The sequence below is a fragment of the Sinocyclocheilus anshuiensis genome, unplaced genomic scaffold (genome assembly GCF_001515605.1).
Source record: "Sinocyclocheilus anshuiensis isolate Anshui unplaced genomic scaffold, SAMN03320099.WGS_v1.1 scaffold1170, whole genome shotgun sequence".
NCBI lineage: Eukaryota > Metazoa > Chordata > Actinopteri > Cypriniformes > Cyprinidae > Sinocyclocheilus > Sinocyclocheilus anshuiensis.
Window position 1 is genome coordinate 1,429,719 of NW_015538055.1, and position 16,751 is coordinate 1,446,469.

At 36.8% G+C, this 16,751-nt stretch overlaps 1 protein-coding gene across 1 annotated transcript in view; it reads right to left on the bottom strand.

The window, feature by feature from the left end:
• LOC107683444 (protocadherin Fat 4-like) overlaps positions 1-15,341 on the bottom strand; it is a 16,979-nt gene extending 1,638 nt beyond the window's left edge. Inside the window, 16 exon segments of the mRNA XM_016479497.1 lie at positions 997-2,100; positions 2,392-2,665; positions 3,323-3,540; positions 3,618-3,745; positions 3,828-4,001; positions 4,132-4,217; positions 4,326-4,627; positions 5,099-5,200; positions 5,301-9,629; positions 9,731-9,981; positions 10,376-10,556; positions 10,917-11,094; positions 11,221-12,131; positions 13,761-14,105; positions 14,228-14,426; positions 15,291-15,341. Of these exon segments, the coding sequence (XP_016334983.1) occupies positions 997-2,100; positions 2,392-2,665; positions 3,323-3,540; positions 3,618-3,745; positions 3,828-4,001; positions 4,132-4,217; positions 4,326-4,627; positions 5,099-5,200; positions 5,301-9,629; positions 9,731-9,981; positions 10,376-10,556; positions 10,917-11,094; positions 11,221-12,131; positions 13,761-14,105; positions 14,228-14,426; positions 15,291-15,341 (8,833 nt within the window).
• Positions 15,342-16,751: the final 1,410 nt, after the last annotated feature.

Sequence of the window (16,751 nt, forward strand, 5' to 3'; positions counted from 1 at the left end):
GTGTGTGTGTGTGAGAGAGCGAGAGAGAGAGAGAGAGAGCGAGAGAGAGCGCGAGAGAGAGAGATAGAGAGAGCACGAGAGAGAGAGATAGAGAGGGGGTCACATCACAAACACATACCAGCTTCATCACTGTGTCTGTCACGTGACTCTGTTCCCCTTTCGGGCTCTGTCTTTACATTTATTTTGAAAGATGAAGCTCGCGATTATGGTAAGGGGCGTTACATTTCCGACGAGTGCTTGCGGTGTTCGGCCAATCACAATGCACTGGGTCAGCTGGCCAATCAGAGCAGACTGTGCTTGTCAGAAGGAGGGACTTTGTAGAAAACGAAGCGTTTGAGAGAGGCGGGGCATAGAGGACCTACAATAATGTACAGTATTTGAAAAATAATGTGTTTTTTGAACATTAAAGCATGTCAACATATTCTGTTACACCAAATACACAAAATAATGATCTTTAAAAAAGCATCATATGACCCCTTTAATATTATAAAAAATTTTCTTCATTTGGTCCAACCACAAGATGTCACTATTCATTCAGTGCAGTGTTGTGATGAACTAGATTAAAAACGTAACCTTTTGTTTGGTTTGCACATTTTTCTCTAGCATACAGAGATAATAAAAATAAGGCTGTCAGTTGCATGATCTGCTGATTAATCAATATTTACTGTGAAAAAAGTAACTAATTTAATCCTGACCCATGTGAATTTGAAAAAAATGCAATTAACTAAATGAACAATGAACAAAAAATAACTTAATTTGTTCAATTTTTACATTTAAGTTTAATTTAAAAAAGTTAAAACAAAAATTAAGTTTCATTTAGTGTATATACTGTGGGTGTGTGTGTGTGTGTATATATATATATATATATATATATATATGTATATATATATATGGGATTTCTGAATATTATAACTAAAGGGTCAAACCAATATTCACCCTATTTTTATAAACGTTTAATTTAGGTGTAAGATTATTAAACTGCACATGTGTCCTTGCCTTCAGGTGGATGTTCATCTTTGTCATGTGAGCTGATGAGCGACAGTTCTCTCTCACAGTCAAACTCTGAGCCGGTGAAGGAGCAGTGACTTTCACTCTCTGATGATGTCTCTACTGGCCCATCTCTGCATGGCTTTATGGGACACTCTCTGAAATTCTGATGTGGGAATCCCTTGTGGTCCCGTGGGGTGTTCAGTTTCTCAACCTCATCTGCTGAGAGATGTTGTGGAGGGCCTGTCAGATCAGGATCCAGTTTTCTCTTGAAGAACAGTTGGGATTGACGTTGCCACTGGTGAAAATCACCTCCAGATGTTCTCTGATGAAGTTTAGGAGATGGATTATGATTCGTTTGAGGTTGCATGTTGGATTGAGAAACTTTTGGATTGCCATTCACCTGATCTCCACATTCATCCTCCGTCTTCAGCTGTAGGGTCTTCACATCCGAGTATGTGCTGTCAATCTCATAGTACTCCAGTTCACTCCCTCCAAAACCTGAGACATGACAAGAAGGGCCACTTTCAGAATAGCTTTCCACTCCTTGCATAGAATCCCTAGGTTTTATCACATCTGGTTGCTTGCAGGCTTCATTTGAGACATTCTGAGAAGACTCATCAGCAGGGCCTAAACTAAATGCCAGGTTATCCGTGCCATGCTGTTTGCTTGGTGGCATGAGGTAGATTTGACTCCTCTTTTCACCCTCACAGATTTTGCCTTGTCTTCTGAGGACAATACAGAGAACTAGGATCAGAAGAATGAGGGCAATGGGAAGAATGACTGCTACAATCCATAAGGGGATGCTCTTTTGGGTTTGAGAACAGGCCTCGCTGTGGACGTTGTCAAATAAGCAAGGTCCACACGAAGACACATTGTGCAGACAGATGCACCAGTAGTCGTCTTTGGAAGAAGATCCACAGTCACTATCATTCCAGCAGGGTTTAGATAGACAGGAAACCTTTAGACATGGAGTCAGAACGCAGTGGTTTGGAGATACGCAGAAGGTTTGGAAGACAGGTGGGCTGGAGCTGGCATCGACTATCTCATTGTAGCCATTGAAGGATAGGAGGTGACCGTTGAATTTGATGTATTCCACACACCCTCTGAAACCTGGAAAACCAAGAAAAGCAACATAAGCAACAATATATAAAGTTTTTATGATCAATGTCAAAGTTGGCAATTTTAATAAAAGGTTAAATTGGTTATGAAAACTAAATGAAAACTGAATTAAAAGAGCTGTTTATAGCTGAATCAAACCGGTTTAATAATTGATACATTTTGCAACATAATATAAAAAAAATAAACCAATGTTCAAATTCTGTTTAATAATAACCCTGCTTTTGACAATAATAAGTGCAGTACTGTATAACCAACTAAACAACAAATTAGGGGCAATCTAACCTAAGTTTTGGATCATCTCTGGGACATCTTTGTATTCTCTCAGTGGAGCAGAGCCCAGAAAAATGGTCTCCACTAAGAATGCGGAGTGAGTTATGGTGCCATTGGTGGTGTTCACAACAGGCCGTTCATCCAGAAACAGAGAGATGTATGAGCCTCCTCTGCGCAGCTGAAGAACATGCCACTGTCCATCGGATAAATTTCCCTCCATTGAGAGCTCTAGCCGCTGACCAGATGTGACATTGGTGAACACATACAGAGGTTTTCCATCTGATATCTGAGGAGGCAAGAGAAAACATGTTATGAACTGAAATAGCAGATTTATCAGACAACACTGACAAAGTAGTTCAGATATTGTAGATTTGAGTTTAATCGAAGGTGTTTAGTAGGTGTTTACTGTTGTATTAAATAAGAAACGGATAAGTTATTAAATATAAATTATTAAACGAATATTCTGATTTCAACAAAAGCTAGCCATACTCAACAGCATTTTTGCCATCATGTTGATTACCACCAAAAATAATCTTAATTGGTCCCTCCATTTCTTTATAAAAACAAAGGCACTTAGAATAGAAGAAAATAGACTTGCCTTTGCCTAAATTTATATTCAGTTTTACAATTTTGTTGCCAGGACAACATGGTTAAAACTCCAAAATGAATTTAAAAAGGGCATGAACAACTTTACAGCTTAAATAATACATAAGATTTAACACAATTAATAGAAGAATGTATAAGTGCTTTTATAACAATGTAAGCTTCACATTTCTGCTTTAAAAAAACTGTCATCTTTTACTTTCATAATAAGTGCCTCACTGTAATGTCGATTTTTTTAAAGTTGAAATTATTTTTTGCTGTAATCAACGTTATGCTGCAAACACTATCAATTGAGATTAATTTGTATCGAATATTCCTTTAAAATTCTCTCAGAGCTCACCTTAAGTTTTAGATGAGCAGTTTGGCACCAGCACACAACCAAAACACCATTTGTTCTGACAGTCCTCATCTTGATCTCAACACTGTCAAATCCCAGAGAGTCTCCTTCCTTCCCATCCAGAATGGCTTGGAGAAGCTGGTTTCTTCTGTAGATTTCCTTGATGGCAAACTCAATGTAGGCCTCCCCATTTAGAAACAGTACATTCTGCCCAGCCAAATCTATTAGAAAGAATTACATTCACTTTATGACTTTAAACGTTGAACTATCACATTAAAACAGATATGAATGAAATTACTCATGGCACAGTTGGGTCCTGTGAAATGGTCTCTACACTGGCAGCGATGGTGAAACCATCGGTCTTGACAAACTCCTTCGTTCAAACACACTGCGGTTTCACAGGGGGGAATATCTCCTCGTGGACATCTGATCATCAAAAAGAAATCAACTGAAACATTGCATTATAATAGAAAAACTTTTTAGTTACAAATATTCTTTTGAAACTGACCGATTAAGAACATTCTGGGATGCCAAAGATTTTAAGGAATCTGGACTGAAGTTGTTCACTTGCATGTTTCTCATACAGCCAACAAAGTCATGAGTCCTGATTTGCCTCTGTAAAATGACATCAATGGACTTTACGCCACCAAACGTGATGTTATTTGAGCTCACTTCCAGAGTCCTGTTTGTAAATGTAATTTAAAGGTTCAGTTACATGAGTTCAGTTACATAAACAAATAATAGCAGTTTGTAATTATGTGTAATAGTATGTTTAATCTGCAACAAAATGGTGAGATTAAACTAAATACTACCTTTGGGTTCCAGTGGCACCATTTTGCAGCAAGCAAAAGCCTTGAGGTTCATGGGCAGAGCAGTTGTCTATTTCTAGAGAGGCTATCTGAGACACAAAAGCATGTACACCTGCAAAATATCTCATAAATCTTTCACAAAATTGGCTTGATTGATTCCTAAGACTGAAAAATAATCATGTATGGGAATCACGTACATTTCCAGTTCTTCTTACGGTGATGTTGTGAAAACTTCCATCAGCCACTATCTTGCCTGTTTCCAATCTTATGACTCCAGATCCAAGATCATAAGACAGGTACAGTCTTCCACTCACTATTTCAAGGGCCAGGAAGTCTGAAGTTGATGGGTCACCATGGTTGTACAAAAGCAAAGCGTTTTGCTGAACAGTCGCAAATTCCAAATAGATGAAGTTATACTGTGGATCCAATGGAGGAAATTCTATATAAGAAAGTTCCTGAAATCCATAACTGTGCTTTTCACAATCGACTCCGCTCACACCTAACAATAAATAGGAATGTCAGACATAATCAGAAATATATATTTTAAAATTAGCATAATAATCAATAAACTGAATTCAGTAATGAAATATGCACTATTCATAATTTTCTATTTTGAAATGATATTAAATCAAATGTATAAATTGTATTATTAAATATGTATTATATATATAAATATATTATAAATATGTAATATACACAAATAATAATTGAGCTAAATACATTATTATATAAATAATATAATTTTAATATCGTGATAATAAAAAATACATTACAATACACATTTAAAATATGTGATATAATAAATACAAAACTGAATGATAAACAACAACACATTTGATTAATTTTACAATTAAAAAAATAACTCAATATTTCAAATATGTGCCTATGCGCAATATCACAAAATCAAGACACAAACTGAATCATATAAGAACATATATAAAATAAATGTAGACAGAAAAGTTCTGCTTACCAAATGGACATTGGCAAGAGTAACCTGTTAAAAAACTGGAGCAGTTTCCATATACACAAGGGGAGGAAGCACAGTGGTCAACAATATGATCACAAAATGTTCCTGTGACAAAAATAAGTGGTTAATTAATTTACAACCAATCAATAAAATTAGATATACATACACAAAAAAGTGATTTATTGCATAAGTTATATGACCATACCTTCATAGCCTGGGCTGCAATCACAGATGAACCCTCCCTGTCTGTTCCAGCATGTTCCTCCATTTAAACAAACTACCGTTTGACATTCATTATCAACTATAGTACAGTGTGGTCCTGAGAATCCATCTTTGCATTGACAAAAAAAAGTTCCTTGATTGTTATAGCAGTTTCCCACATTTTTGCAAGGCTCCTTGGCACATTCATCAAAGTCTAGCTCACATGCATCACCTATAAAGCCTGCTCGACAAGAGCAGTTAAAGATCTGCACAAAATATGGAGATACAAATATAAGACTAGAGCTTTCCAACACAGCAACTTCCTGGCTGATGTGAATGTTTCTGTTGCAGGTGGCACCGTTATGGCAAGGACGGAGCATACAGGGGTCGCTGGTTATTTGGGATATAGTCACATTGCTTTGTGCTTCCAGTAATTTTTTATGCATGTTTGATATTCCGCTTGCCACCTCTCCAGTTAGATACTGACCATTGTAGCTTTTCACTGCAGCAAGAAGCAGCATTTTATCTCCTTGCAATTTCATTCCAAACACATGTGTTTTGGATGCTTGCAGGTTAAAGAGGCTATCCAATGCTTTGACAAATTTTAAATACTTCAAAGACAGAAATTCCTCAAGAGATGATATAGAAATGTAGAACAACACGCAATTGTCCAGAGAGACATTGGTAAAGCCTTTGTAATTGACGTAGATGCTGTTGTTGACCGAAGGGTGGAGCTGGTCACTCCCTTCAACTGAAATATTATATGTTGCCTCTCCTTGGTAAGGGGAGGACCACAAATTACATATCCCGAATGGGAAACTAAACATCCTAAGTGGCCCGTTTTTGATTGTACAATTGAACACATCCAGTTCGTCCTGATCAGACGGTCTTACATTTCCGATTAGTCCTCCTGGGAAGGAGATTCCATAATATTTCACCAATATATTAATGTTTCTCTGGAGCGGTGCATTGTCATTTACATCAAGAACTTTAACATGAAACAAAGTGGTGGAAGACATTGGTGGCCTACCAGCATCTTGAACCACAATATGTGAATGAAAAAGAGGGTTTCGCTCCCGATCAAAGGGTCTTGAGGTAACAAGAACGCCATCAGATGAGAGTGAAAAACCCTCAGCAGGTCTCATCATCCAGTACGTGAAAGGACCTTGATTTGGAGGAAGATCATCATCTGTGGCTGCTAAGGTGGAGACCAGAGTGCCAGCAGGTTGGTTTTCTCGAATAAACCCTTCTGTGGTCAGCAGCTTGGGAGGATTGTCATTGACATCAGAGATGGCGATAGCTACCTTCGTGCTTCCGGTTACAGCAGGAGAGCCCTCGTCAACAGCAATGACCGTCAGGTTATAGAAGGCCCACATTTCTCTATCCAGGTGACTGTTAACTGAAATGACCCCACTGACGGGATCTATAATGAAGGAACTATTGATATTTCCATGTTCAATGCTATAAGAGAACCTGCTCCATTCTAGTATCACATCCCGGTCCACCGCTTTGACTTTAGTTATGGAGGTCCCAATCAAGATGTCCTCTGACACTGCTGCGGTGTAAAGCATTGAATCAAACTTAGGGGGATCATTTTCATCTAGTATGTGTAGATGTATCAATGCCTCATCAACATTAAATCCTGTAATGGCCCCTCTGTTTTTTGCCAGCACCTGTAGGACTTCATCATTTTGGAGGCGATTTTTCAAATCTTTCGAGATATATATTATTCCCGTATGCTCGTCCACCACAAAATTAGCTTTTTTACTTTGTCCTGCAAGCACATAAAACACTTCTCCATCAGGCCCTTGGTCATAGTCTATGGCAACAACCCTTCCTATTTCTGTTTGTGGTGGCAAAGCCTCCGACACTGTGAAGTTATATATATTTTTTTGGAAAGCAGGGATGAATTCATTGAGGCCAGCGATCTGGATGCGTATACAGGCAATATCAAACAAATATGGAAAGCCGATGTTGGTGGCCTTGACTGTAAGTTCGAAATGCTGTTTTTGCTCATAATCAAATATCTCTGAAGTGGTGATTGTGACATTTTTGGTGTCCAAATAGAAGAGAAGGATGTCTCCTGCAATAAGTGAATATGTGATTTGGGAGTGAATTCCTGTGTCAGCATCCTTCGCCCAAACCTGCAAAACTGAGGTACCAATTAAAGCATTTTCTGAAACAGTGGCAATGTAATTTGTGGATGTAAATACAGGAGGGTTATCGTTGAAGTCTGTTACATATACTGTGATATTAAGTCTCTCCATCTTGGGACACCAGCCTCCATCCTCGGCAATGACGTTTAGATGGTGAGTTTCGAATTCCTCAAAGTCAAGTGCTTTAACCAGCATTATCAATCCTGAAGATTGTCCAATGGAAAACAATCCATTTTCATTCCCACCATCAAAAGAATAGGAAATAACACCATTGATGCCAACATCTTTATCTTTGCCTTGGATTTTTCCAATAACTGAACCAATGGGCAAATCTTCTGGAACAAAAAACTCCACTTTTCTGTTAAGAAAATGAGGTGCAAAAAGGTTCTCATGTGTAACTTCAAAACTGAATTCAGTCTGTGCAGAAAAAGGAGGAAGGCCTTTATCTTTGGCAGTGATTTGAAGTGTTAGGATGGTGCTACGGCTATTTGCTAAAGTTTTATTTACCGGCACTCTTCCGCTGTTATGTTCTACCTCAAAATAAAGAGATCCATTGCCGCCACTATTGAAGTACTCAACACTGTTGTTCCTTTCAAGAGAATCTTGATCTACAGCAGATATTTGGATCACTTCTGTTCCAACATCCAGGGTTAAAGGGACTGGTACTAAAGGCCTGAAGGGTAAAAACGAGGGTGGGAACTGATTATGCCGTACTAATGTCACTGAAACAATGCTAGAGCTGTTCAAAGGAACACTGCCGCAGTCAGACGCCACAACTGTGAAAGTCAAATTTACAGATTCAGATTCATGGAGAACAATGGGCTGTTTTGTTTAAATTTCCCCAGCTGATGCATTAACCAAAAAAAGTTCATTTGGTGGGTCAATGAAGTAGAGGATTTGGGCATTCTCACCAAGATCCCTGTCAGTAGCATTAATTTGTAGAAGGAAAACTTCATGCATCTTCATCTCAGGAACAGTGAGAGTGTAACGCGGTTGATAGAAGATCGGTGTGTTGTCGTTGACATCTGTAATGTCTGTGGTGACGTCTGTGCTGATGCTCCAAGCAGAATCATTGGCGTTAACCTTTACTATATAATGATCTTGATCTTCTCTGTCCAAAGGATGCAGTACTAGTAAAATGCCCGTGGTTTTATCAATACTAAATGGGAACTCACTATTTTGGCCAATGATTGTATATTCAATGACAGCATTTAGACCAACATCTTCATCTGTAGCAGTTATCTGAATGACTGAAAAGCCAAGAGGAGCATCCTCAGGAACCTCTGTGATGAAAATCTGTGAGAAACGAGGTGCATGATCATTTGTGTCAAGAACTACAACGATAACTGCTGCAATGGCTGAAAGACTGTTGTTTTCTTTATCAATGGCCTTGACGGTAAGATTATAATATAGTATTTTTTCTCGATCCAAACGTTTTGTTGTGGAAAGAATGCCACGAATTTTGTCTATTTTAAATGCACCCTCAATGTTACCAGCCAAAATGAAATACTCCACCTCTGCGAACACTCCAGAGTCGGCATCAGTTGCTAACACATTACACACCCTACTTGAAGCCAAGTTCTCATACACTTCACATTTGTAGATGTTTTGCGAGAACACCGGTGGGTTATCATTTACGTCACTGATATTCAAATTAAGTTCAGCATATGATGAAAAAGGCGGTATCCCTGTGTCTCTGGCTTCAACTACTAGATGAAAATGCATGTTGCTTTCAAAATCTAAGGGATCCTTGACAATCAGCTCACCAGTGCTGTGGTGAAGCTCAAAAACCTCCCCAAAGTTTCCAGAGGCCAGATAGAAAGACACTGGTGCATTTCTTTGTGTTTCTGCAGTGACAATCGCCACCAGGGTCCCTTTGGGTGCATCCTCAGAGAGGGCGTCCTTATAAACCTGGACTGCAATATGAGGAAAGTATGTATCATTCTGGAATCTGACAGTCAAAGTTGTTGTGTCCATTTTTGGCAGATCTGCTCCATCCTGCACATGAACTTCAACTGTGATATCATTTCTTTTCTTCACAGAATCTGTAGTGAACACTGTTCCTGTGCGAGAGTTAATGGAGAAGAGATAGGCATGTTGGCCATGCAGAGAAAAATTTAGTTTTGCGTTCAATCCAGCATCTGCATCTTCTGCCATCACTGTGCAGACAACTGATCCTGTAAAATACAGGAAACAGGAGTTTGTTTGAATCTAAAAGACAATGGTCTAAAAACACTAGATAACTACTACTGAAGTCATCACAATAGTGTATATTCACCTTTGGTTATCCCAGCAGGAACATTAGCCACATATGGTCCATAAAGAAAGGACGGTAAGTGATCATTCACATCCTCAACTGTTACTGAAACAACAGCTGAACTGGAAAGAGGCTTCGTGGGATGTCCATCAGTGACAGTCACCAAAAATGTGTAAAAAGCTGCTGTCTCTCTGTCCAAGGCACTTATGATGAATAAATCTCCAGATGTTTCATTGATAGAAAAAGGAATATCTAGGCTATCTAAAGAATATCTGCAAGTGAAATATAAGTTAAATATTTATATTATATTACACAAGCTAATATCAGTATTGTTGTTGTTAAAAAATATCAATAATTGCTTTTGGTAATTGAAATAAAGCTGAAATAAAATAAAATCAAATATAAATATTAGACAACAATTTTAAACTTATATATATTCTAAATATAAATAAATACATTTACATACTGGTAAAAAATGTATAGCCTGAATGCACTGTAAGTCGCTTTGGATAAAAGCGTCTGCTAAATGCATAAATTATTATAATTAATTAAATTATAAATAATACTAAAATAACACTAGCTCATATAAGACAAAAACAAGTGTGAAAGGGATTTTACTGAAAATGCTAACATTATGACCACATTATAGTGTAATTATCAAATTACCTTAGCTGTCCATTGGTACTATCATCTATGTCTGATGCTGTAACTCTCAGAAAAACAGTCCCAACAGGAGAATCCTCCAATATGTGAGTACTGAACGACTCACTGTCAAAAATTGGAATGTTGTCATTGACATCATCAACAACAATAACCAAGGTGCCTGTGCCTGTCAGTGATGGAAATCCTAGAATGAATGGACAAAGAAATTAGAAAAATTCTCTGAATATGTACTTACATTTGGCATGCACCGATTAAAAATCACTGACACCAATAAATCAATAATTCTTTTCCTGTTAAGGTTGATAACCGGTATATGGCAGATGATAAAATTAGATATGATATTTACATTTAAATAAAACTCTAAAAACATAAAATAAATAGTTTTAAATGCTACAAGTAAATGTAGGCATCAGTATAGTATGTACAGTATGAAAATATTCATTTTAAGATTATTGCATCCCTAGAATAGCAAACTAACCTATAAACTAACAAATTAAGTGCTTATTTCTCATGAGACATTGGGGTAAAGAAGACAAATGATTACCTGAATCAACAGCAATAACTTTTAACATGTTTTGGCTTTTCAGTTCCCTATCAAGATCTTCTAAGATTTGGAACGTTCCATTGGGATGAAGTGAGAAGAGACTCTCATCATTTCCAGATTCTATAAAATATGTCAGCTGACCGTTAACTTCATTAGAGTCTTCATCAGAGGCATGCATCTACAAAAGACATATTTCACATCTTCATGAATCACTGAACAATATACTAAAATTTAAAGACGAAAACAGATTCAGATTCAACTGAAGTGAGTTATCTAAATCAAAAGTCCATTTCATATTACCTACCTGATGGGAGTGCTGAGAAGAGTCTTCCCCATTTTCAAAGACATGTAATGTCAGTGATTCGGATGAAAAAAGAGGAACACAGTCATTAACGTCCAGGACTGTGATGTTAATGGTTGCTGTAGCGGACCTTTGAATATCTCCCTGGTCTTCTGCTATGACAAAAAAGCTGTAGAAAGGCTCCTTCTCACGGTCCATCTTGTCTATCACCGAGACCACACCTAGAACAGAGTCTACCATGAACTCACTCTCTGAGACAGAGAACCGCACCTGCCCATTTGACCCAATATCTTGATCACTTGCATTAACTCTGAGCAGGCTTGTTCCACGAGGTACATTCTCATAAACTGAAAGACTGTAGGAGCTTTGAGTGAACTCTGGATTGTGATCGTTAACATCCTCAATAAGCACTGTGAGGTTCATTGAACTGAACAATGAAGGAACACCTTTATCTTTGACGTTCAATGTGACTGTGAGAACATCCTTGCTTTCTCTGTCCAGCGGCTTCCGCAGATACACAACCCCAGTCGAACTATTTATACTAAACGGTTCTTCTTCTGCACTCTCAAAACTGAAAACAACTTCACTATTGGATCCAGCATCAGCATCTGTGGCCTGTATAACCGTAACGACAGAATGAAGAAGTGCGTTCTCTGGAAAACTAACAGTACTGGGGGTCGTGATGAGAGGGGAGTTGTCATTGACATCCAGAAGATAGACGGTGACATGCACTGAGGTTGTAAGTCGAGCCTCTGTAGGTAGAGCACGATCATTGGCCTGGACAATGAGGCTATACATTGCGTTTGTCTCTCTGTCTAACTCCCCTCTTAGACATACAGCTTGATGCTGGTTTATAGAGAACTTGCTCTCAAGATTTCCAGATGTCACCTTCAAATCCACTTCTCCATATATACCTGTCAGATGCAAGAAAAAGAGCACCTGAATTACACTAGCAAACATAAAACACACTTATAATGCAATGACTGAGCAGGTGATATTAGTAATCACCATATTTACATATAAAAGCTCAGTATTTTAGAAAAAGGCTATAATGTAGGCCAATTATAGGAAATAAACTTCAATCCCTGAGGCTGAAATCAACCGTTTTGCTATAAAGTCTGCTCTATCAGTGATGAGAATTCTATAAGGGAAGGATAAAAAAGAAATTTGAATAATAATCCACTAAATATGTACAGAATAAACTACGGATGATGCACTGATTAAAATTCTGGCTGATACGAATACATTTATAATTATTTTCAAGTTGTGGCATGATTACAGATAAATGGCTAATATTAAAATTCTATACTATTTTGTCTAAATAACTTATAATAAAACACTAAAATATAAAGTGCTACATGTGAATATAGGCATCACAGCATTATAACATCCAGTATGAAAAATGGATATTAATTTTAAGATTTGATAAAGATTACATTTAACAGTATTATTGAATTATTATGAGTGTTTTTAAAGATTAACTTGTGTTAGATGATGGCAAAAGTGATATTAATAATTGCCAGATTTACATGCAAAAAGCTTGGCAATTTAGTAAAAGGCTAGTTACAAATCCAAAAGCAACATAAAAGTTAATCCCTGAGGCTGAAAGTAATTGTTTGGTATAACATCTCTAGACAACATATTTCCAGAACAAATGTACAGAACAAAACAAATCTCTATAATCGTGGTCACTCTTGTTGCTAGGCTTGTGTGTAATCCTGAACAACCTCATCAAAAACTTCCCCAAATGGGTCAAAAGGAACTGTGAATTTCACTGTGGAACACATAATATGCTTTATCCTGAACCTGAAATAAGAGAAGCTGAGACAGGGGTTCTCCATTATTAGCAGTAGCCAGCATCCCCAAGAGAAAAAACCCTATTCATCATCCAGAGACTGAAGGAGAACAAAGAAGAAATTACGTAAGATTTAATGAGACCACTTCAGCCAGTTCTGCATTTCCCAAAGCTTTTCAAAAGTGTGAACTTGGAGGTTTTGTGCTTGAAGGCAAATAAAAACTATGACCTGTACCACCCATTGTGCTAATTCTGTGTTGAATGGACTTACGTGTTCTTACGCATCCTCGTTTTGCTTTAATGTGTCTCAATTTGGGTAAGGAGTTGTAAAAACCAAAAACAAAGAAAAAAATATTTAAAAAAAACAGGCTTAAACAAGAAGATACAAGATGAACACATGATCACATACTCTACAGTTCAACAGTTTAGGCTAATATTTTTTTTAATGTTTTTGAAAGAAGTATCTTGTGCTTAAATTATTACAATTTAAAATAATTGCTTTCTATTTTAAGATATTTTAAAATTTAATTTATTTCTATTATGGCAAAGCTACGTTTTCAGAAACCATGATTTTCCAGCATTCTTTCGTGACTACAAAGGTTAAAAAAATGTGTATTTATTTGAAATAAAAATCGTTTGTTGCACTATAAATGTCTTTACTATCACTTTTGATCAGTTTAATGTATCCTTACTGAATAAAAGTATTATTTTATTTTAAAAAATGGGAGTGTATGTAGTTCAATGTTACCCTCATCTGGATCTGAAACATTGAGATTTAGAAAGCACATTCCAACAGGTGAGTCTTCAGGTATGGAGGCCGAAAAGGCATTCTGGCTGAACACTGGTGGGTTGTCATTGACATCAATCACACTGAAGTACACTCTGACCCTGGTAAGTTCACTGTCCCCCTGCTGAGCTGCTGCAGTCAGGATATAGTAGCGCTCCATCTCAAAATCCAGAGCACGGGACAGGAGGAATTCGCCAGAATGTGGATTGAGAAGGAAAAGACCATCACCATCATCCTCCTGAACAGAGTACACTGAGGTTTCATTCTCCTCACTATATACTGCCTCCACATGTCCCACAATTGTCCCTATGAAGGCGACAGACAAGGCTGAATTGAAGTATTTTAGCAAATGCTTTAATCCAACAAAGTGCCCACAAGAAAGTTTAGACAACACAGAAATAATATAATATAAAAAAAGCAATGCTCACCAGGTGGTGTGTCTTCCCTCACTTCAAATGAAAATACAGATTTGGAAAAGGATAATTGTGTAAACCTTCTACTATGAAGTGGAGCTAAGCCTGATTTGCTTGTAGATGGCAGAGCTGAGATGTTGAACCACTTCTTTTCAATACTATTATCCCACTGTGTCCGTGGTGAACTGTTAGAGCAAACACCATAGAAGAAAATCTGTGTGAACAAAAGAAGAAAATCTTTACTTATAAATTAAATTAGCCACTGCTAGGATCATAGCATATCATAGCAAAGGTGTGGGGCAAGAAACATGGAGCAGTTTCAGCCATTAAATCCCACATGACGTGCAGGAAAGGGCTCTTTTGTGAGAGACCTTTTCTAAAAGCGGCAACAGTACACCTTGATTTGTGTAAGGTCTGTGCTTTGAAAGCTCTCCTTACCACAGTATCCCACGCCAACCTGAATATGTGTCTTTATTTGGGTTCCCCAGGTACCTGCTTTTGTTAAGCTCTAAAATGTCAACTTAGATCGAGACAATCTGGTATCCACAGAGAGGCTCAGGGAATAAATCGGAATGTTCTAATCCTGTTCAGCTAAACGCACCATAAACTTTCACTTCATTACAATTTATTTTTAAATAAAAAAGGTGTTTTTCGATTTCTTGTATTGGTCAGCTTACTCATACTCAAGTAACTCATACTTGTTTATTTATATTTACATTGTAATTAATTATAATATATAATATATGACATATATATACACACACACATTTAAATGCATTAAATTCTAATTATTTATATTAAATATGTAATAAAGATAAATATAAGTAATATAAATAGGCTACATGAATCATATGAACATATATACGATTATTCATATATATTTAATTAAATATTAAATATTTGTATTATATATTTAAAATGTGTAATTAATATTGTATACTGAATGAAGGTGCTGACAATTTTTTTTTTTTATCAAGCATGTCATGATATTAGGGAAACTGTTCAAATCTTGAGCACTGTCACAAAAGTCTTTCACAAAAACATTAAAAACATTTATTTGTACAAAAAAAATACTCACCGTCGCGTGCATGAGAAATATACAGAGATGTATTAATCCAAACTGGTTCATCTTTGCTCGTGTCCATTTACCTCTCTACACAAATAAGAACTTTTCTCGGACATAACACATATTTGAAGATGCACTGGTTCTTTATGTGTACCATCTCTCTGTCCAATGTGCAGTGGTGGGCAGTGGGCGTGTGTGTGTTTGGCTGGTATTGTCCTCCTGTGCTGTGACGATTGTATTGGCGCTTCCTGATACACTGCCTCTCCAAGTGTAACGCCAAAACGCGCAGGTAACGTTAACAAACTAATAATGACTTATACTTATTGGCAAATAAAATTTTGAGTTTCTCTGGTAGGCTACATGAGATATTTTATGACAGTTAATGTCTATCTATGTTATCTAACTTGAGTATTAAGTTGTGACTCCAGTTGAGTTTACAAGTCGTCTCTGGTCTTCCAGTGGATTGATGCTATATCGGTCTGTCCACATTTAATGCCTCTCACATGGCAGCCAAGCCTCATTCTTTCTCCATTTGAATTCAGAGGATGCCAGCATGGCACTTGCCCAAAAGGTGAATGAATGGAGAGAAGCTGTAAAAGAAGAGCCACCAGACAACCGTTGAACAGTACAATAAAAGAAAAGAACAACTGAGGGAATTTTATTTTTGAAGCAACTCTGAATACTTCCAGACTGGTTTGTAGGCTAATAGTTGTTATCCTATTGTATTTTATATATGTAGCCTACAGTCGAGTAAATCAGTTAACAAAAGGCTTGAGTGCGTTTTTTATTCGTTTCAATAGTACCAGTGGTTTTAGAACCTATCCACCTTTTTTTTCTCCAACGCGGAAGTATGGCGTTTTTTGTGAATGTGTGCGAGACTTCCGGTCATTAGCCGCTGTAGAGAAATAACGAGAAGAATAACAACGTGCAGTAAACGGAAAAACAAACCAGTGTGTTCATAATTAACCTCTTGAGACCCGGCAAAACATTTTAGGAAAAAAATTGTATTTTTTTCCCCATGTCATTACATTGTTTAGAGCATTAAAAAATAATAAAAAAATTAAAAATGATATTTCATTCATAAGTTATGCTACGTCCTTGGTAGAGGACATCGGGACTCAATTAAAAAAAAATAAAAAGACATGAATGAACATGCATAGGCAAAAACAATAGATTTTAAAAAAAATCTATACATTTTTAGGTTTCAGGATTTTTTTTTTTTTACCAAACTTTGTATAAAGATAATTTTCAACTATGTTGTAACAAAATGATTTGATATACCATTTTTTAATGCAAGATGTGTGTAAAATGGCCATAAACAGGTTTTCTCATTATATATAATGTATCTATAAACTCAATCTAATTTGCATATTAATGTGTTTTTGGGGCAACATGTAATGAAAAAAGAAGTGTAATAATGGGAGTAATAATTGACAAGATTTTCATAATAATATATAATATTTCATAGGAATA